The sequence below is a fragment of the Saccopteryx leptura genome, chromosome 1, assembly GCF_036850995.1.
Source record: "Saccopteryx leptura isolate mSacLep1 chromosome 1, mSacLep1_pri_phased_curated, whole genome shotgun sequence".
In the NCBI taxonomy this organism is placed as follows: Eukaryota; Metazoa; Chordata; class Mammalia; order Chiroptera; family Emballonuridae; genus Saccopteryx; species Saccopteryx leptura.
The window spans coordinates 344,826,622-344,849,362 of NC_089503.1; the positions used below are offsets into that span (position 1 = coordinate 344,826,622).

Sequence of the window (22,741 nt, forward strand, 5' to 3'; positions counted from 1 at the left end):
TAGATATTTCTCTATTCTAGATAGGATTATTATCTATTTAGCATCTATTTTTTTCTACTACTTTCTTAAGTGTATCTAAAACAAGGATTCTAATTCTTGAATGAAATGCCCAAATTAAGGCTGTACCCACAATGGTCAATAAGTATTGACTGAAAAAGTAAGGGTGAGCAGCACACCGGAGTCATAAAAAGATGTGAGAAATAACACTGGAAATATTGGTTTGGACAGATGAGGCCCTTGAATGCTGACATAAAGATCTATTTCTAAAGCCAAAGATCTATTGAAGGTTTTCAAGCAGAGAATGACCAGAATTTGATGCATGTTTTCAGAAAATAATGAATAGGAATGTGATATGAGAAGCTCAAGAAGACAATTTAAAAAGTTCCAAAAAAGCCTGACCAGGTGGTAGTGCAGTAGATAGAGCGTCGGACTGGGATGCAGAGGACCCAGGTTCGAGACCCCGAGGTCGCCAGCTTGAGCGCGGGCCATCTGGTTTGAGCAAAAGCCCACCAGCTTGAACCCAAGGTCGCTGGCTCCAGCAAGGGGTTACTTGGTCTGCTGAAGGCCCGCGGTCAAGACACGTATGAGAAAGCAATCAATGAACAACTAAGGTGTTGCAACACCCAATGAAAAACTAATGATTGATGCTTCTCATCTCTCTCTGTTCCTGTCTGTCTGTCCCTGTCTATCCCTCTCTCTGACTCACTCTCTGTCTCTGTAAAAAAAAAAAAAAAATTGCCTGACCTGTGGTGGCGCAGTGGATAAAGTGTCGACCTGGAAATGCTGAGGTCGCCAGTTCGAAACCCTGGGCTTGCCTGGTCAAGGCACATAAGAGAGTTGATGCTTCCAGCTCCTCCCCCCTTCTTTCTCTCCGTCTCTCTCTTCTCTCTCTCTCTCTGTCTCTCTCTCTCTCCCTCTCTCTCTCCTCTCTAAAAATGAATAAATAAAATAAAATGAAAAATGAAAAAAATAAAGTTCCAAAAAAGTGTTGAAAAGAAATAAAGCTCATTTTGGTAAAAGCTAATTGCTAGAAACTGGCAGATAGCATAGTTTCATGCTAAAATCCTTCCATATAAACTATTTTATCATACAAATTTCTTACCACTACCAAATTGAGCATGAAGTTGGCATTTTGAGCCTAGTACTCAAGAGCAAATATTTGAAGTTCAAATTAAAATTTTTTAAGAATAGACATGCAAATGGTCGAGCCTGCCCAAGAAAAAATGGGGAGAATTATAGGGCTGATGGTAGAACCTTGGCCACATTTACACTAATGAACAAAAGAGAAAAAGACATCTACAGAAACATGGTATAGTCAGGGCAAGGAGGAGGACCAAGAGTATAACTACAGTGAAGTTACTGGCCCCACCCATGATGCGTCTCTCAAAGATTTAGTCTTTGGTTCAGATCTATGGCTACAAAACACATTTGTCTAGTGCACATTCAACAGGCTTTGGGATAAAATGCTATTTATATCCGAATACTCTGTGTTATACTGCTTTACTGCTTTTCTGATGCTCTGGCTCCTTCTAAATAGATCTTGGTAGAGAAATACAATTTTCCTAATTATTGTATCTCCTTTGCATCACTAATTAAAAAATTTAAGATTATAAAGTTGCAGTAAATTATTGATGAAATTACTACTCTGATAGTTTTCTCTGATGACTCTTACTTTATCAACAGTAATTTTAACTAAACATAAATCCACAATGGTAAAAACTTAAGACCACTTAGGATCTTTTCCCTCTTCTTCAGATTGATGCTTTAACAGCGCTTGTAAATTTGGTAGTAATATTAAGCTCATTAGATCAGTGGTCCCCAATCTTTTATGGGCCACAGACCGGTTTAATGTCAGAAAATATTTTCACGGACCGGCCTTTAGGGTGGGACGGATAAATGCACAAAATAAAATTATGCGAATGGCGTAAAAACTGTGGTATTTGTAAATATAATTGTCACACTTACGATATTTATTGGGCTAAGTTAAAGAAGGAATGAGCATGTCCTCATTATTCAGGCTGTATTTAAATTTGTTATTTTGACAACGTTTCAGGTCTGACATCAATATGTGATATGATAGGCTCAGGTTCACTACCAATCATGAACATACGACAATAAAAATAAACATGAATCCACTGTGTACTCATATGCAACTTTATTAGAAGCGTCCTCTTAATATCGCACCAACAACATAACATGAGTAACATCCTCTCTGCCTCCAAACACTTTCCAGTTGCTATGGTAGAATGAGAGATAGTAGCCTATCTCTCAACAACCATAATGCTAAATCAGTGGGAGCCCTGAGCTTGTTTCTCTGCAATGAGATGGTCCCATCTAGGGGTAATGAGAGACAATGACACCCGAAGTGTGTTGCTTATGTCCAGTCTATTCTGTAATTTTGTTTTGGTTGCTGTCACTGCAAAAAATCCCGTTTCACATAAATAGGATGTCGGAAATGGCAACAGGGTTTTTAGTGCTTTTGTGGCGATCTCGGGGTATTCTGCCATGACTTTAATCCAGAACACTGGCAGTTGTAGTCTCAAACATATTTTTAAGGCCTCTGTCATTTGCGATCTCCAGTAGTTGATCCTCTTCTTGCATAGACATGCTGGATTCACCTGGTTTGTTGACAAGTGGATCGTGGATCCATTCCTTGGCAATTCATGGGTCTTCTGTGGTTGGGAAATAGCATTCAAACTCTTTTAAAAGCAAATACAGGTGATCGTGCACCAGCTGGGACAATGAAGGCTTGGGCTCAGTCTCTTCCAAAATTCCAGGGAATGTTTGAAACATGTCAAATATACCCCTGTTCACGCATCGTCCCCACAAATTCAGTTTGGCTTTAAATGCAGCTATTTTATCTGCCAACTTGAAGACAGCTGTCATTTTCCCCTGAAGTGACCGACTGAGTTCACTGAGGAGGTTAAATATGTCGCACAAGTGAGTTTGCCACCCATTCCTCGTCACTGAAATGTGCTGCTAGCGGTGACTTTTTTTCTGAGAGAAATCTCTGCAGCGGCTCTCATAATTCAAACACTCTGGCCAGGGACCTCCCTCGGGATAACCATCTTATTTCTGTGTATAACAGAAGGTGTCTGTGCTCCGTGTTCATTTCCTTACAAAGCTCCTCGAAAAGGCGCGAATGAAGGGTGTGTGCTTTGATGTGGTTAATAACTTTAACGACATCATTCAATACGCTGTTAAGTTCCGGCTAGCCAGCATTTCCCTGTGAATGACACAATGCGTAGATTCACAATCAGGTGCAACCTCCTTAATCCGAGTAGTTAAACCAGACATCCTTCCAGTCATGGCAGCATCTCCATCTGTGCATATGCTGACACAAAAAGACCATTTTAGTTTTCCTGATATATAGTCATCCAGCAATTTAAATAGTTCTGCAGCTGTGCTTTTGGTTGGCAATGGTAGTGCTCATAACATATCCTCATGCACATCCTCTTGATAAAGATAACGCACGTAAACAAGTAGCATTGCCTTGTTGTCAATATCTGTAGATTCGTCAACCTGGAGACTGTGCCACGGAGATTTATTAATCCTTTCCAACAATTGTGATTAAATGTCCTCTGCTATTTTCTCAATGTGCCGTGTGATGGTGGTAGCCGAAAGAGGCATCTGTGCTATCTTTTTATCTGCAGCCTCTCCTAGAAGTTCACGACAAATGTCTTTAGTGGATGGAAGGATCAATTCTTTACCAATGGTGAATGGCTTCTTAGCCTTAGCAATACGATTAGCCACCAAATATGATGCTCTCAGTGCACTCACATTTATTGATGTAGAGGCCAGTAGTAATTGTTTCTGTCCTTCTTGTTCTTGCTTTTTTCTTTTGAAATATTCCGAAGGCTTGTCTTTTAAAGTAGGGTGCTAGGTCTCCAAGTGGCGAAGCAGTTTTGAAGGCTTCATTGCCCCATTACTTAGCCGGTTGCCATATATTATGCAGAGAGGCCTTGGTGCGCGAGAATCATCAGTTGCAATAAATCCATACTTCAAGTAGGACTCCTGGTATTGTCTGTTAAATGAAGCCTTCCTTTTCTTCGAGGTCGTAGGTTCTTCTCCTGTCTCCTCACTGGCCCTTTTCCACTTCGCAAAAAAAAACTTTCGATGGAATTTTGTTTTTCACTCATTTTGCTAGTTTATGGGTTTTAGCGGCAACATATCACGTGACTGAGACAAGCGTCAAGAGTCTTAGACGGATGTAACAGAGGGAATCTGGTAATTTTTTAAAAATAAAACATCGTTCAAACTTAAATATAAATACAACGGAAATAATGTAAGTTATTTATTCTTTCTCTGCGGACCGGTACCAAATGGCCCACGGACTGGTACCGGTTCGTGGCCCAGGGGTTGGGGACCACTGATGTAAAGGATTATACAGGACTTTATCTAATGCAGTGGTCCCCAACCCCTGGGCCGCGGACTGGTACCGGTCTGTGGGCCATTTGGTACCACAGAGAAAGAATAAATAACTTACATTATTTCCATTTTATTTATACTTAAGTCTGAACGATGTTTTATTTTTTTAAAATGACCAGATTCCCTCTGTTACATCCGTCTAAGACTCACTCTTGACACTTGTCTTGGTTACATGATACATTTATCCATCCCACCCTAAAGGCCGGTCCGTGAAAATATCTTCTGACATTAAACCGGTCCGTGGCCCAAAAAAGGTTGGGGACCACTGCTTTACATGAAACAATAAAATTCCTTTACTTGAAATTATAAAAGTTTCCTTTTACACAAAGATTTGTATAACCCTTACAAAAATCTCCTCAAATATTAGAATACGATTACTTTAAAAAATGTATGCGGCATGTACAATTTCTGTGTTCTTATTCTAGGAAGAGAGACCGCACAGCAAGGATGGAACAATGGTATGGAAACTTACCATCCTCTCCAATTGGACTCTTTATTACAGACTTATTGCTTCCATGTGTTAAAAAAAAAAAAAAAAAATCAAACCTTTAAGCCAATCCCAATCCCTAAAATTTCTGGCACTCTTATTAAACATTGAATCCAGAAAAAACATTTTTTTATTATCACAGCCTATCAGAGCCACAATTTATTTCATTATGGGAATGTGTCAGAAATTAATAATAAAGGTTGGTTGCTATAAGGCTTAAACAAAGTATGCTATTTAAAGCTTAACGCTGTTAAAATACCACAAATTACTTGGTCTCAATATTTAAATAAATAATGCCCATTTTGAATATTCCATTCTAGCACATATAAATTCATTTGGCGGAATATTAAAACATGAGGTTAACACTTTTTTACACAATAAAGTTCTGTGTGTTTGTTTTTTACAGTTATGGCTACATAAAGCTGAGGAATACAAACATCACATAAAATTAATTCATATAATTTTCTTTAAACAGTGAAATCTTTGCTCAAACTATAAAATGAGATCAATGAATTACCTAAATTCTATTGTCTTGCACTTTTCCACAAATCAAGGTGCACAATGGGAATCTCCAAGTTCTGGTATGTGTGTCAAATGAAAGAAAGAGAAAGTTCCCTCACCCCAAAATGAGAACAGATGGGAATGTAAAATTAGATGGGAAGAGACAGTGAAGCTTTGGATGACCGACCTAGAAATCTTCCCCTGAGGGGCCAAATATAGCGGACCTCAGCTTTTTCCGCTTCCCAGTTAACTTCCAAATTAAATCCAATAGGAATGCAAAGCGGTTCTTAGATTCAATGTACTGGTTTTGATTTTTGTAAGCATATATTTTATAAAGAAACTATTGCTAAATATAAAACATTTTTATATTCAATATAAAGTAATCTCCTAATCATTTTTGTGAATTTAACCTTACTTCAAACTATTAACAATAAAACAATTTGGAATAATAGAATAAATGGCTTTATGAAAAAGAGGCAACAGGCATGAACAAACCTAAGATGCGGACACTGAACTCCTTTATAGTGGAAGTGCCATCTGCCGTAAGTTGAAAAACTATATAAATAAAATATAAATATATTTTATGTTCATTCTTTTCATATTTATCTGTATAACTAAAATCAATCTTAATAGTTATGCCAGCAATATTTCCTACACCTAGCAAAAAAGTTTTATTTGCTATCCAATCTTATACAGCATGACACAATGTTTCTAAAATACCAAGTATAACCTTAAAAGAATACTCTCTAGAGTGCTGTATTGTTTTCATTTCTTTTTATTTTTCAATATGGGTAATGATTTAGAATTTGAGAAAAACAAAAAAATCATGCTATCTAATTTGAATGTATTTAAAACAGTATTTTTATTACAAATAACCATTACATTATTAAACATGATAATAAAATATTTTCTAAATATTATTTTATTTGATAACAAAATAATAATTAAAATACAATTTTTAAGAGCAACTTTGTAAGATTAACCTTGAGCTTTTAAAAAGTTACCAAGTATCTTCCACAAAATAGTGTTTGTGGAGGTTATTTTCCATATGCTCACTTTCACATAAAATTTATATTCACTGATGCAAGGAGAACAATTTTAATCAATAGTTCTCAATTTATAGATCATTCTCATCCATAATTTCAAACTTCTTTTCCAAGACAAAAACGAAAAGTTCTCTGTGTACCTTTTCCCTGCCATCCCAGAAAATTGGCTTTCAATATCTTAACCCTGTTCTATTTTTTACCTTCCTAAGTATACACTACAAAAAAGAAATACAGAAATAAGACTCGTTCCAAGCAGTGAAAGCAACTGCACCTCACACTTAAGTAATTTCAGTTTAAACAATGCAATGGACTGGTAATTTGAAACGGGCTTCGCTTTTAATAGGGAACGAGGTCTTTCTTGAAGAAGGTACTCAGAAAAGTACATGGCATTTAGTTGAATGTGTGCAAAAACAATTACTGAAATGTAGATTTTGTTATTCAGAATACTCTAAATTACATGCAATCATTATCACCAAAAAGGGAGAAAGACCTCTCCAGGGTCTAGCTTGCTCTCTTCTGTTGACTTCCTTACCGATACATAAAAGCTAACAGGCAAACTTTGGGGGATATTATGTTGATTCTATTTGATTAAATTCATTTACACACTTTCCATTTGTGCAAATAAAATCTGAATTAAGAAAAACTGTGAACATTTTCAAATGCATCCACATGTTAATAAGTCAAATTCTAACTCCCCAAAATATTAAATGCAGATCCCCCTAACAATTTTACATTATTGCCTTAATTCATTTTCTGGTTAGTTGGTTGAATGATTTTAACATGGAAAACAGAGAACATTTAATAATAAATCCGAAACTTTTATCTTCCCCTTGGAGGTTTGGGACTGGGGTCTTTGAATAAAGAATGCACATGTACACACAAATATTTACTCAATATTCCTGTCCATGTCCCAGAGCTTTCACTGTCTTTTCAACCAAGTAAGTTACATGCACTGTGGATGACAAAACTATAAAAGGAACATGGCTGCCTTAGCTTGTCTGAGTTTCACAGATGGCAGACACTTGAGGATCCCTGGGCATATTCTCAGGAGTCAGAAAGTATTACAAAGTGTCTGTTTTGTTTAGGTGTCTCTATATCATGTAAATATAATTACATCCTGGATAATCGCCTTCACAACTTTTAGCACCTATTAATAACACATAATTTCAGGATCTTACTTTGAGACAATGTTTATGATTATGTTGGGTGTTAGCTTTTTATGCTAATTGTGTTTAACTCATGATAATGGTGTTCCTCAAACTGGAATTCATACATGCTCTTGAAGCTTGAGAAACATCTTTCTGTCAACATGAGTCCACATATTATTCAAGACCAAGAGACATTAGATTAGATAATTTTTCTAATTCCTTCTCAGTTTTAAAAATATGTGACATTCTATTGCATCTCACTAATAATTTATGAGATCAAATTTAAAAGTCAGCCTTAGAGAAAACTAACTTCACAAGGAGTGATATATGTTCTACTTGTTTTCCTTTTATATTTAAATGCAAATGAAATTTCTGAGCTAAGAATAAGATGGCATTCAGATGACAAAACAAACCAAGGCTATCAGATAACAGTTCTATTAGCAGTAGTCACTATCATTTCAAATGGTTTAGTGGACTACATTATTGACCAGAAGTCAGAAAATCCCAGTTTCTTTTTTCAGTTTGCCTCTAATTTGAAATAACATCTTAGTGTTGAAATAATTCATTCTTGCAACCTTTGTTTTGTTTTGTTTTTTTCTTGTTTTACAAAATTAGTACATTTTGCTAGTCAATGAACAAATACTGGGGTACTCATGTTACAGGATAAAAAGTATATTTCAAATTTAAATTTATTTAATAAATAGAAATATAAATCTATAAAACTCAATTTATTTTTTAAGTTTGATAGTGACAATATATATAACATAAAAATTACAGTATATTTTGTTTCTGAACATATAGATTATTTTGATCTAGCTTTAAAAACAATTATGTTTAAATTTGCTTCACCTAATTTAAAAATATTTATAATGTTTCAAATTATCACTTAAAGATATTTTATTGTTAGAAATCACTGTTTAGTGTTTAAAACTTTAAAAATAAAATTTTATCATTTCTCATATAACATAATCTTATATCAAGTTTTTAAACCATATACTCTTAAAAGGATTCTCAATTTATATGTATTTTAACAACAGAATTATATTACCACCCATAAAGAACAGTAAAATGTGTGCAAACTGCAAAGATATTTTGAATTTAAAATGCATGCAATTTACATTTGAAATATAATTATATAATTTTTAATATTAAAAATTAGGGGAAATGAAATTCATTTAAATCATTTTATTTATATCTGTAATACAAAGGTAAATAAAAGTTTTAAGTAAAAATTATTAATAAGGAGATATAGAGAAATTTTTCCTGATATGCAGCATCTTAAGTGAATACTTTTAAAACAGAAATAAGTTTTTAAACTATTTCTAAAGTGTTACAGATAATGAAACAAAATTTTACTAATTAAACTAATAAATTAAATTATTGATTTTGAAATCTAATGAATTTACATTATTAAACATAGACAGATTCAATTTTTGTTAGGTGAAGGCAAGGGAATCAGATCAATTTTTTAAGAACACATTTCATAACAAGCTCAAGTTTTATCAAGAAAGAAGTATCACAGTCAAATTTAAGAGAGTTTTCCTGTTAATCTAGCAAACATAATTGACATTAGATTATTAAACTCATTAAAAACTTTTTTCTTCCTATAAAAGGAATTTTCAGCTTTTATTATTTTAAGATTGCTTTTCTAGATGATGTAATTAGACCATTAACTAAAAGACAGTTCGTGGAGTCAAATGAAAAATGTGCACTTCCAAAAAGTGCATGCTTTTATATACTGTGATAAGTAATTTTTTCTTGGAAGAGACACGTGTAATTGCACAAATGTTCAAATCAATGCCAGAACGTTACTCTACCTGAACTGTAGAGCTGATCTCCGACGCAAAGCCGCCCGTCAAGGGAGCTTCGTGACTGATGAGCAGCCGCCCTGTTTTGATCACAGACTGGAAGGAAAAGAAAAACCTGATGTTAAAGAGAATACATGTTTTCAAGTACATGATGGTAGTTTGGGGTAAGTAATAAAAATAAATTACTTAAATTCAATAAATAATAAAAAATAGTAATTCAATTTTATGCCAAAGATGTTATAACACAACTCTTTCACCTGGACAGTCATTTGATTTTTGCTCTGTTTTTAAATATTTCAATATAGTCTATAATCTAGTACACAATGAAAATGAGATTTGTCATGCTATATATGTCATCAAAAATGCATTTCATTACAAAATATTTTTGTGTTGTAAACTGAATTACTGTATTTCACATTTTCATATCTTAATCTTTTTTTCTTCATATTACTTTAAAAGTAAAAGTGTTTTTAAATTCATTTTGGGGTATATTTATATACCTTTAAAATATGCCTTTAAAATACGGTTTTGTTGTGAAGGGAAACACAAAAATAGCTTGTAAACACCGCAGCGAAAGAAAAGTTTGTGCTACTAGATATTCAAGGAGAACTAGAAGGAAGAAATTGCAAAGGCAAAAGGTTTACAACCCCCTTTGTTCATGTGCGTTAAAATCTGGTTAAGAACTTCAACTCTATTTTAATGTAGAAAATGTCACAAATAATAAACATGTATTCTCAATACGGGCTCAGTGTGGTTGTTCACGCTGTGCATGATACACTCTGTACAATAAAAAACCAAAAAGTATAGCTATAATATACCATAGCAGGATACCAGCTCTGTTGGAAGGTAAAGAATATTAAAATCCAGAGCGAGCTATTACTGAAAATATGCTGAACAATTACTATATTACCAAAAAGAAATGGTAATTCCTCTTCTACATTTCTAATAATTTATCACCTTCCTTAAATTCTACATTACTATTTTATGGATATGAAATAAAATTTTCCAAGCAAAAATATGTACATAAATTAGTTTTTTCCTTTCATTCAAGGCAATTAGAGTATAGAATTTTAAAAGTATGCAGCAGTTTAAACCAGCAGATGTTAAACTCCAAGATATAGCCAGTAGCCATGACAAAAATAACTTGCTATATCTACTAAGTAAATAGTGACTGCAGAACATAAAATTTTATGAACACCATACCCACTCCCAATGAAATGCTAACACTAGAACGTTGGTGTTTGGATTTATGTGATGTGATTAATTATGCCATTTATGACCGTCACACATTAAATTTCAATGCACCTGGTTAGAAATATAAAGAGACAAAAATATTCCATAATCATGGAAAAACAAATGTATTCTCAAAGAATTCTCTAAAAGATGTCCTGATTTAAAGAATCACTAATTAAGAAAACAGATTTGACAGTGAGATCTTCCTTATAGCTCAGAAACCCAGACCTCTGCCAGTGTAATGGTGTCTAAAGGTGACAGTTAAAATCCATCCCAGTTAGATGATGCGTCTTAAATTTCTAAGAGGGAGAAATAAGAAACTTCTATAAAAATACTACTGTTACCTAAAACTCCACAAAACAGAAATGGTATTCTGCGCGGAGGCCTATCCAAATTCAAATGACAACCTTTAGAATGATCCCTGAAGACCAATAAGCAACCTAGGCCGATGGTTAGGCTTTCTACAGCCTGCAAAGTGCAGTGGGGAAACAAGCACAGCTGTACCTGGGCTTCCAACCCTGGAGCTCATGCAACATGATGTTTAAGCAGATGAAATCTAGAGACCCTGCGAGTCTTTCCACAACAGAAAGGCTAAATAAGCCAAGATATATCAATACAGTCAAGTATTACAGAGCTCCAAAGAAGAATAAGACTGAGGACATGAAACAATGCCCATCAGTTTGCTACAATAAGTAACTGGAGAACAATATAATCTCGTTTTTGTGGTAAACCACCACTACAGCAGTGGGGACACCAACAAACATAGCTGTATAGATGATGAGCCAATATGTGTAAAATGTCTGGAAAGATTCATTCCAAACTATCAAAACTTATTTCTCCTGAGAAACGACAGTAAAAGAATTGTAGGTAAGGACTTTTGGTTTTTACTTTATATAAAAGGTACTTTTATTATTGAAAGCATTTAAAATAAATATAAAATAAATAAAAATGAAGGGAAAACTTTTGAATTAATGTTGACGGTAAAAATACATATTATGTTGCACTCATAATTTCCTCAAAAGAAATAAATATGTTTTTTTATGGTATTTTAAGACTAATTTATGATACAAGGGAACCCAAATACTGGCAGCAAATAGGTACTAGGTACACTAAAAGCCCAGGAATCAGCCTTTTTATTTTTTTTTAATTCAAGGAAAGGAGAGAAGGCAGAGAGACAGACTCCTGCATGTGCCCCAACCAGGATCCATCAGGCAAGCCCACTAGGGGGCAATGCCCTGTCCATCTGGGGCACTGCTCCGTTGCTCAGCAACTGAGCTCTTCTTAGCACCTGAGGCGGAGGCTCCATGAAGCCATCCTCAGCTCCCAGGTCCAGTGACTAAAACCAATCAAGCCATGTCTATAGGAGGGGAAGAGAGAGAGAAAAAGAGAGAGAAAGAAATGAGAAGGGGAGAGGTAGAGAAACAGATGGGTGCTTCTCTAGCATGGCCTGACCAGGAATTGAACCCAGGACATCCACAAGCCCGGCCAACACTCTACCACTGAGCCAACCAGCTAGGGCCAGATTCAGCCTTCCCATGATAGTGTCTGTAGGATCTGCTGCAGGCCAGGGTCATATCCAGCTCATCTCTTGACCTGCAAGCTCTCAGATCCTAGACAATGTGGGGGAAAAGCGATTGGTATCTGAGAAGGTGTAGTTCTTCAAGCACCTCTGTATGAGTGTATGTGTGTTCTTGAACAGGATTTATGGTGGCAAGAAGAGAGCAGTCACAAATAATGCTCATAATCATAAACAACTGATTGCCACAAGAGTTGCTATGTGGCTAGGTTTTGAGCTCAGCATTTTACATTGATTACTTCATTTAATTTGGAAGGTACTTTTAAGTTTTTGTTTCTTTTTTTTTTTTTTAAGTTTTTGTTTCTTAAAATCAACCCTGATATGTAAAAGGTATTAAAATGAATTAAAAATTATATCAAAATTTAGAACATTGATATTTCAAAGTCAAACCCCTAAAAATAATTAGCATATATCATAAAAGATTGAGTCAATAATACAGTTCAATGATTTTGTAAGATATAATATAAATTAAACTTGATATGTAATTTTTATCCTTCACAATTTAAATTTACTAAAATTTCTGAAGATTGTTTCTTATACTATTTTGGAAATTATTAACACTATTAATATTATAATGAGATTATAGACATCTACAAGATTAGAGAGAGTGTCACTCTTCATTTCTTGTGATTCAACTATTTTGATTAAACTACATATTTTTGTCAACTGTAAGCAGGCAATTAATTTTTATACACCAACGCACAATGATATATAACTGCTAGGAACTTTTCTAGCCAAATTTAGCATTTTTACAAACTTAGTAAAGATTAAGATGGTGCTTTTCAATAAAGACAGCTGTTAAAATTTTAAGTAAGTAACTGTAGATATAAATACAAACAATTTTTCAATTTTACAAGTTTTCTCCTGAGATAAATGTATGTATATCACCACCTGAAAAAATTGTAGAGGTTTAAGCAACTGTTCAATATTAAAGCTGAACTGATCCAAGCCAGGAAAGCTCCCATAAGGCTGGATTTTCCAGTATCTGCTTCTTCAACTTCTTGCCACTGAAACGTGCTGCAAGGACCCTGGCCTTCGGCAGACGCGGCACCAGTAAGTTAGAGGGGACAAATGTACCAGGGAAAACTGTGCCAGTTAAAGACTGGACTGTGCACGCTGCCTCTGCATCCTCCACCGCAGAACAACAGGGCTTCGTTTCCTACAGGTCTTACGAAGATGTGTTGAGCCCTGCCAGAGCGCTCAGGTGGTTAGTGTCGTCCTGATGTACAATGGTTGCCCGTTTGATCCCCAGTCAGGGCATATACGGAAACAAGATTGATGTTGATGTTTCTGTCTCTCTCTTCGTTCCTCTCTTTCTAAGATCAATAAATAAAATTTGTTTTAAAAAGAACTTAAAAAACCATTCTGAAAGGCAAGGAATGAAACAACTGCCTGTGGGCTGTTGAGTCAGTCAGCACTGGCCTGCCCAGGATTTCTCCCATGGAATCTCACTCTTTCTCATTGTTTCAGTTAGTCATCTCCTTCCCCGGGGCAACAACAAAATATTATTACAAGAGAAACTATCAAAATCTCAACACTCAACACTGGACAACACTGCCAACAATAGATAGATCATGACACTCCTATTCTGACAGAACCCCAAAGATACCTTGTCCCTGGCGAGGCCCCTTCAGGACTCTTGCCCGTGTCCATCTTCTACCCAGAAAGCATTAATAATGGCCATAACTTCAAGTTTTCTAGGCACGATCTCTAGCACAATGCTCAGAATATGGTAGACACTCAAGAAATTTTATTAAAAATCTATTAAAATAATGTAACAATATTAAACATGTCCTTGTTTATCTTACAAAACTACTGCTTTCTTGACCAAATCCATTTTTAAAATGGTGCAAAAGTATATACTTCAGAATATCCCAAAACAATTTAAATATGAAATAACAGACTCCAAATTGAGGCTACTTTAATGTATGTTAAACAATACGGTATCTGTGATAACAGCAGAATGGCTAAGTTCGACTCCATTAAAATGACCGCACAGATTTTGGCTGTGCAAACATTGGATGTTATGTTTTAGTGAACGCAGCCTGTAAAGGTTTTAACACAGCCCAACCAGGAAAACTGTTAAACCACCATTCCATGAAAAAAGAAACAGACAGGCAGGCCGTTAAGCTTGCATATACCTGAAAATACAACAGTAACATTCAAAAAGCAAATATTTGTTATTAATTGCTTACTCAAAATCTATAGCAAGATTTTTTTTCAATACAGAGCAATTCAACCTGACCAACACCAAGTCCAGCTGCCTTTTCTGACCGCTGTAAGTAGAAAAAAAAACCACTTAGGCAATTTATAGCTCTTTTAACATTTTCTGTCTAAATATAAATATAAAGCTAATGAAAAGCAAAACTGACCTTTTCTACTTCCTTTTGAAATTGTATCTGCTTATAAATACATATGAGCAAGAGTAATAGTAAAATCATAGTTTCATTAATTAAAAGCATTAATATTTTATACAACTTACAAACAAGATTTTATTTAGCTTCAAATATCATTGCAAGTGAATTAAGTTTTTGAAATGTTCTCTTGTTTAGTAGCCAAATGCATTTTAAAAATTAACCAGAAAGACGTCACAATTAATCCCAGGCTAACAAGTGTATTAATATATGCCTAGAAACTATTACTAATCAGCATGATCTTCACACACAATCAGACCACAAGTTGATATTCTACTGGAGAAATGCCAATGCTAAAAGAACAATCACGAACTCCAGAGAAAGTCTGGAAAAGTCCGTTTTGGCAAGGATATCGGTGATAGGGTTACAAATATTTCGCTATTGTAGGAAAGTGGTGCAAAGTGAGAAAACCTAAATCCTTAGAGTTTTATCCCCCATGTGGAAAAAGCAGGTAAGGGAGCAAGCAGAGCATAATGAGAACTGAATAGTCAACAGGCGAAGACTTAGCAAGTAATACTGACAAAGGCATGAAACGTTTGGGAAAATTCCACACATCCTCACTGATTCATTCTTGCCTGAATTATCTGTACAATAAGAGCTGAAACACTGAAGAGCCTATGAAAAACTACTTTTAAAAATTAGATGTGAATATCTTCCTAAATGCTACATCAAAATACGTTAGATAAACATTTTCGTACCAGTAAGCCTTACTTTTTCAACCTGTTCCCTCATAGCCCCTCTAGGTGTCAGTCATGTCAGGCTACTCTGTGAATGTGACCCACGCTCTCCCAGCTCGGACTTCCTTCCCCAAATTGGTAGGCATTCTATCCCTCCCTCAAAACTCCTCAACAATCCCTTCTTCATGGGTCTGCCAACTAGCTACGCTTTCCCTTATTTAAAACCCCATGGTAACTTTTTTCTTCTTTTCATATCATATCATATCATATCATATCATATCATATATGCTAGCAACCATTTACTAATAGAATTCAAGGTAGCGGACAATGCAAAGATATTCCGTGAAACTTGAAATAGGGCACAAGGGCAAGAGTCAAGTACCAGGGTCAAGCACCATATGCCTGTCATTAGGAACACTACTAATTTACCTCACAGGACAGCACTGTGGACATCTCTATTGTTATCCCTTTCAACCATGATGATAAGGGTATAGTACTGGACTGGTGGATATTTATTAGATATGTAATTAAACATGAGTAAGTATATAAATAAATGTGTGTTAAAAGGTTTTTTTCCCCCACTGTCCCCGTTAGGGTAAAACATCATGCAAAACATAACACTTGTTAGGAGTCCATATATTTTTTTTTTGTAAGCCAAAACAAATTTTCAAAGATTGAAATAGCTACTTTTCGAGTTGCTTTTGTAATTTCATTCTTATTACCATTCTATCATTTTTCAAAAGGACTTAAAATATTTTCATAAACTTGTACTCAATCTCTGCTTCAATTCTATCAATTTCTTTTTATGAAAAGAAGAAATTACAGCATGTCATTTGAATACTAATACTGTTGACTTCCATGTTACAGAATTTTAAAAAAATTATTAACAAAGACTACTATTAAAAAAAAACAAGCTTTAGGCACTGTCCAGAGCATTGTCCCAGAGTGACAAGGCCACTGGCTTGAGCCTCAGATTTCCTATTCAAGCTCTGATCAGGGCTCAACCCCCAAGGTTACCGGATCAAGCCCCAGTAAGGGCACATATGAGAAGGAATCAATGGCACAACTAAGTGGAACAACAAGTTGATGCTCTTCTGTCAAAAAAAACAAAAGAGAGAGAGAGAGAGAGAGAAAGAAAGAAAAAAAAAAAGGAAGCCTTACTTTTGAAATATAATCAGGGTGTTGTATCCTCTACACCTATTCTTAGGTCTACCCTGAGATCCTTCAGGCTTCTTCTTTGGAATTTACTATGGCAGAATGCATTCAGAAGTACTATATAACAAAAACTTTATTGTATATATGGTTACATTCTACTACCAAGTGAAAAAGCGGGAGTATAATAGATACTACACACTCCTTGGCAAATTTAGACCCTGACCCAACAGTAAGGACCATTGGCGATAACATTCCACCACACTGATTAATTCAGGCAGTTTAGCTTCCTCCCAGTAAAACGGTTCTGTTACCACAGTGCTCCATACATACTGCATGTAGGGGGGAAGGGGGTCATTTTTCACAAATAACTCATGTACCTAGTTTAGCCTTTAGGTTATGATGATTACGAGCTGAATGAAAATTCAAGACAGTTTTATTTGTATGTTTAAACTTTACACCATTTTCAGTGTACACTTCTGTGTCATTAAACACATTCACACTGTTGTACAATCACCGCCACCATCCATCCCCAGCTCTTTTCATCCTCCCCAACGGAAACTCTGCACCCATTAACAATAACTGCTCCCAGCTCCTGGCAACCACCATTCTATCAATACTTTCTGTCCCTATAAATTTGACTACTTAAGAATCTTACATAAGTAAAAGTATCAGTGTTTCCTTTTGTGACTGACTTATTACATTGGGTATAATGTCTTCAAGGGTCGTCCTTGTTGTAAATTGTGTCAAAATGTCTCCCTTAAGGCTGAATAACATTCCATTCTGTGCATATACAATATTGTTTATCCATGCATCTCTTGGACACACGGATTACTTCTACTCTCTGGCTATTGTGGATAATGCTGCTATAAACATGAGTGTATAAATATCTGTTCAAGTCTCTGTTTTCACCTATTCTGGGTATATAATCAGAAGTGGAATTGCTGACCAAATGGTAATACTATGTTTAATTTTTTGAGAAAAAGCCATACCATTTCCATAGCAGTTACACCATTTTATATTCCCATCACCAATGCACAGGAATTTCAACTTCCATACAGCATCACCAACACTTGTTATTTTCGATTTTTTGTTTTGTTTTGTTTTGGATAGTGGACATCGTAATTGGTATGGGATAGTAACTTGTGGATTTGATTTGCATTTCCCTTATGATTACTGATGTGCAATCACTATCATTTTTTAATCTTTTTCTTTTCAATTTTTTAATCAGGCTCCTTGAATTTTGTTGTTATACAGAGTGTTTTAAGAGTGCTTAAAGTATCTAATTTCTTAAATTGATCTCTTTGGGGACTGGAAATAACATCTTTTCAGAATATGATATTCCATATGGGAAAAAATATAATCAAATTTATTGATTTGCCATATTCTCCTTCCTTAAAAAGCTTCATATCTGGTTTCCTCACCATTCTCCATTCCAAAACAGACACAAGGAGATTTCTTCAAAAGATCATAATGTCGCATAGATCCTTTGCCAAGCTGATTATCTAAAACAGCACTCTTCTCTTGAGAAATCTTCAATGGTAAATCAGCAAGCCAGAATCACAAAAATAACTTACAAACAGTAACTGCAGCTGTAGTCTACTGCCAAAGACACAATGGAGTCTAGTTACACACTACAGAACCTTGTGAGTCTGGAATCTTTGTTCCATACATACTCTGCCTGCAGTTTGAATAGAAGAATGCCAATAAAAAAAAGTTTGGAATATTGGTGGTACCAACCAAATTTTTACCTTCACCATCTTATTAGATGCTATTACCCAACAAAATTTTTAATGTTGTACAAATTCCAATAGTCTATGGTTCATATCAAAACCAATTTCTTGAGTCACTCACATGTACCAATACAGGGGAAACAAAGAAGAGTTAACCAAAGTCTTTATCGGCTTGTAACACGGGTTCCCACGTATCCTAAGGCAAATCATATTCAAAAAGAAGAGAAGTAATTTAAAGATTGTTAAGGAAGAATACTGGATTTAAAAATAAAGTTACATTTGTTTAAAATAATTTTTAAATCGATTTTAGAGTGAGCAAGAGAGAGGGAGAGAGAGAGAGAAAAACATCGATTTGTTGTTCCTCTGATTTATGCATTCCTTGGCTGATTCTTGTGTGTCCTGACCAGAGATGAAACCCACAACCTTGGCGTATCAAGATGACATTCTAACCAACTGAGCACCCAGCCAGGGCAAAAACAATGTTGTTGGTTTTTTTTTTTAATAGTTTTAAAGTTCAATTCTTAAGGTCTTTTTTAAATGACATTGAAAAAGTGAATTTTTCTTTTCTTAAACAAACAATTACTAATATTCTTTCCTTTTCTAATTCTAAGTCGCCATTTGGCAAATTTTTCTCAAGTGTTGACAAGAGAGGGAAATACTATGTCTGGCCATCATAAGAGTTCTAAAGGGTAGAAACTGACATCATTCCTTGTGCTTCCAGCATACCGTGTAATAAGAAAGTGACTTTAACCAAAACCAAGATTGTCAGCGGTTACTTTTTATACTGATGTTTTAAACACATATCAAGGGTAAAATTTCTCCTCAAGCCAGCTGGTTGTCTACCAAAGTAATACCTCTCTAAGGAATGATCAAAAGTATAAACACTGCTACACTGCTGCATCACCATGGACAAACACATTTATTTTTTTAAAGCTGGTCCAATTCTACTGGAGTAAATGGATTTTTAGTCCATTATGAAACAAAAAATCATGTGTAATTCATAATACATGGGCAAAGCTTAAAATCTTCTGGGTCTTTTTTTTGGGTATGACTCAAAAAAGTGGTTTAGTAAAACTCAATGGATGTTTCAGCAAGTTACACGTGTTTTTGAGTAAAAATAACTAAGATAGCATAGAAAGAATGTATATAAATTTCCTTCTCTCATTAAAACCAAGATGATGAGAAATTATTTATATGATAGGTGATATCAGGAAAAGCATTCCTTTAGCAGAGGGGTAGTCAACCTTTTTATACTCACTTTTGTATCTCTGTTAGTAGTAAAATTTTCTAACCACCCACAGGTTCCACAGTAATGGTGATTTATAAAGTAGGAAAGTAACTTTACTTTATAAAATTTATAAAGCAGAGTTACAGCAAGTTAAAGCATATAATAATAATTACTTACCAAGTACTTTATGTCGGATTTTTGCTAAGTTTGGCAGAATAAATCTTTATAAAACAACTTACTATACTTACAATCTATCTTTTTATTTATACTTTGGTTGCTCTGCTACTGCATGAAAAGCTGGAGCACCCACTAGTGGGCGGTAGGGACCAGGTTGACAACCACTGCTTTAGAAGGAAGGAATTTGTCTACAAAACATTCATTGATTATTTGAGAGAGACAATAAGGGGTAAGGCACAGAAATCTCAAGATCAAGAAGTACAGTGTCAACATTCACTGCTTTTGTTTGTTTGTTAAGGTGAGAGGAGGGGAGATAGTGAGGTAGACTCCCGAAGGTGCCCCAACCAGGATCCACCTGCAACCTGGTCTGATCAAGCTATCCTCAGCATCCCGGGGCCATCCTCGAAACAATCAGCCACTGGCTATGGGAGGAGAAGAGGAAAATATGGGGGCAGGGAGCAGATGGTTGCTTCTCCTGTGCGCCCTGACTGGGAATCAATCCTGGGATGTCCATATGCCAGGCCAACGCTCTATCTAATGAGCCATTGGCCAGGGCCTCAATATTCATTGTTAATGAAATATTAATAAGTTAAGATTTAAATAATATTAGTTTAATATTTAAAAATTAATTTACATTTATAATTAAGCCCTCTTTTTATCTTCAGGGAAAACTAAAATTTTCTTTCTTTATATTAATAAACCACAAAATATTAATAATCCATTCGGGTTAGATTTACAATTCTGCATCCACTTTTCTATTGACAAGGACCAATGAAGTAGAATAATATGACTGTGGCCATTATACCACAAAAAGTGAGATACACCTATAATACTTTAGATTATAAATGATAAAATAATCATATTTTTGAAGAGGGATCCAAGAAGATTTAATCCTTATTGACATACTTTATCATAAGCTGGCATTTTGCTATATCCTTTATGAATAAATTTATTATTATAAATAATAAAATATTACTAACCAAAAAAATGTTCCATCCCTCCAATAATTTTAAAAATAAGTAAAAAATAAGAATAAAATAATACCTCATTCACTAAAGTTACAAAATAATTTAAATTCTGGCAAGGGTATATAGTTACATTTTGCTTATGCAAACTAAATTGACATTAAACTTTTTAGAAATGTTTTGGGAATATATTTATCAAAAGCTACTAAATGCTCCAATTCCAAGAATAAGTAACTTCAATTCCAAGATTTATTCTCAGAAAAGGTTCAAAAAGAGGTAAAATACTGAATTTCTGGTTTAAAAATCTTCATGTGTATATGTGTGTACAGTGGGCCAAAAATGTTCAAAAAAAATTAAGAACACTTTTAAAACCAGGCCCTCATATTAAAGACTTAAATACCACACTTGGTTCATAGGCATATGCTGTTTAAAAGGGAAAAGCACTTTAAAAATATTGCATTTATAAGCCCTCCGTAGCTACCACACATTGCATACTGTCTAAAAACCAAGGGCTTCAAGAATTTTCTTTAATCTGTCTAACTTCCGCAGGGCCCTGAGCCTGTGAGCCCCGGTTCAGAGTGCAGAGCAGAGACAGCAGGCAGAGTGCTGGCCATGGAGGAGCAGCTCTGCCTGTAAGCGGAGCCCTGACGTGGAAGGCAAGGCTGGGTGCTGCCCAGCCTAACCTTCTGCTTGGAAATTCAAGAAAGAGATTCCCCCAGTAAACAAACAGAAAAAGCAGAATTGAGGAAACCCCCACTTTCCAGTTATCAGCAAAGGAGCCTGGACAAAATGATACCACTCTTCAAAACTGACTAAAGGAAGCAAAACATAAACCATAGAACCTACTGAAAAAAAAATGCTGAAAATTATCCTGATCCTTGAAAGGAAAAGCATGTCTCTGAAGATGATCTCCTCAAGATCCAAATGAAAGCGCTTAGGCAACTGCTGTGCATTCTCAACAGCGTGTGAGACCTAACTTCCAAGAGATAGGAATAACAACTCGAAAGAGGCCATAAGGGTAGATGAAAAAGGATATGGACAAGACCGAAAACTCTCATGTGGGAACTAAAACCACACTGTAAGGCTAAAACCCATGGTGGTGGTAATAATCTGTGTATCTGGTCATTCTCCCCTATTACCCTCCGCTAGCCCAGCATGGTGTTACCCTCCCAGCAAACTTCAAAACTATATCCTGAATGAAGGAGTATGGATAAATTGGCCTCCACTTGAGGTGTCAGAAAAACACAGGGGCAAGCAGACAGGAAGGTGAGGTGAGTAACGTGGTGTCCTTTGTCCTCTTTCCCTGGCATGGCACCGAGGACTCCCCCTAGGCTCACTCATCCCTTCAGGCGGCTGAGGACCACCGCTGGAGAAGCAGGAACAGGCCTTCCTCCCCTTCTTCCATTTCCCTTTTCTGAAGTGTGCCAGGGACCTGATCCTGCCCAAACAAGGCCTGGAAATGAGAGAAGAAAAAGGAGGAAGGCAAAGAGGTTCCTCTTCTCAGTGTGCAAGCAACTCAACGGATAAGGCACAGAGAAAACAGAGACTGCCTACAAATAGTTTTCCTTTAACAAGGAACACAAAACAGATGTCTCAGCAACCCTAAAGTAACGTGAACAGATGAGGCAATAAGAAGTGGTGAGTAATGAGGACAACCAGGGAACAGTCTCTGATGTAGGTGGTCAAACCCTCTGTCTTTTTTTTTAAGTACTGAGAAAGCCAAGCAAAATATGTCTCCAGATTGGATTCTGCTCAAGACTTTGCAACCTATACTTTAAGGAAACATCTTTCTGGCAAAACAATACCTTTTTTTTTTTTTGCTCCAAATGTCAAGATGTACTTTCTGCCATGTTATCTTTACCCACAAAATTATACACTGAATTTGGCAGCTTTCCATTCTGGCCTTCCCAAACATTTTGCGGATATTTACCAATATAAACATCCATTTTGTTGAACATTACATTTACCAGAGCCGACCCACTGTTTCAAAAGAAAGACATTTGAGCCATTTCTTCACCATGTGTTCCTAAACCCAGAAAAACAATAAGCTATCCAAGATAGCTTTAAGTTTTCAGTAGTCCTGCTGTATGTTCCAAAGTGACATCACAAGTGGAAATTACAGCATTTGAAATGTTAAGTGTACAGGAAGAAAAGGAGTCTACAGCTCT

At 35.5% G+C, this 22,741-nt stretch overlaps 1 protein-coding gene across 1 annotated transcript in view; it reads right to left on the bottom strand.

Annotated features, from left to right (window-relative positions):
* Nucleotides 1–22,741, bottom strand: part of BCKDHB (branched chain keto acid dehydrogenase E1 subunit beta) — a 213,449-nt gene that overhangs the window by 59,034 nt on the left and 131,674 nt on the right. The window contains exon 9 of the mRNA XM_066358974.1: nt 9,428–9,514. Within this exon, the coding sequence (XP_066215071.1) occupies nt 9,428–9,514 (87 nt within the window). The remainder of the gene's footprint in view (nt 1–9,427; nt 9,515–22,741) is intronic.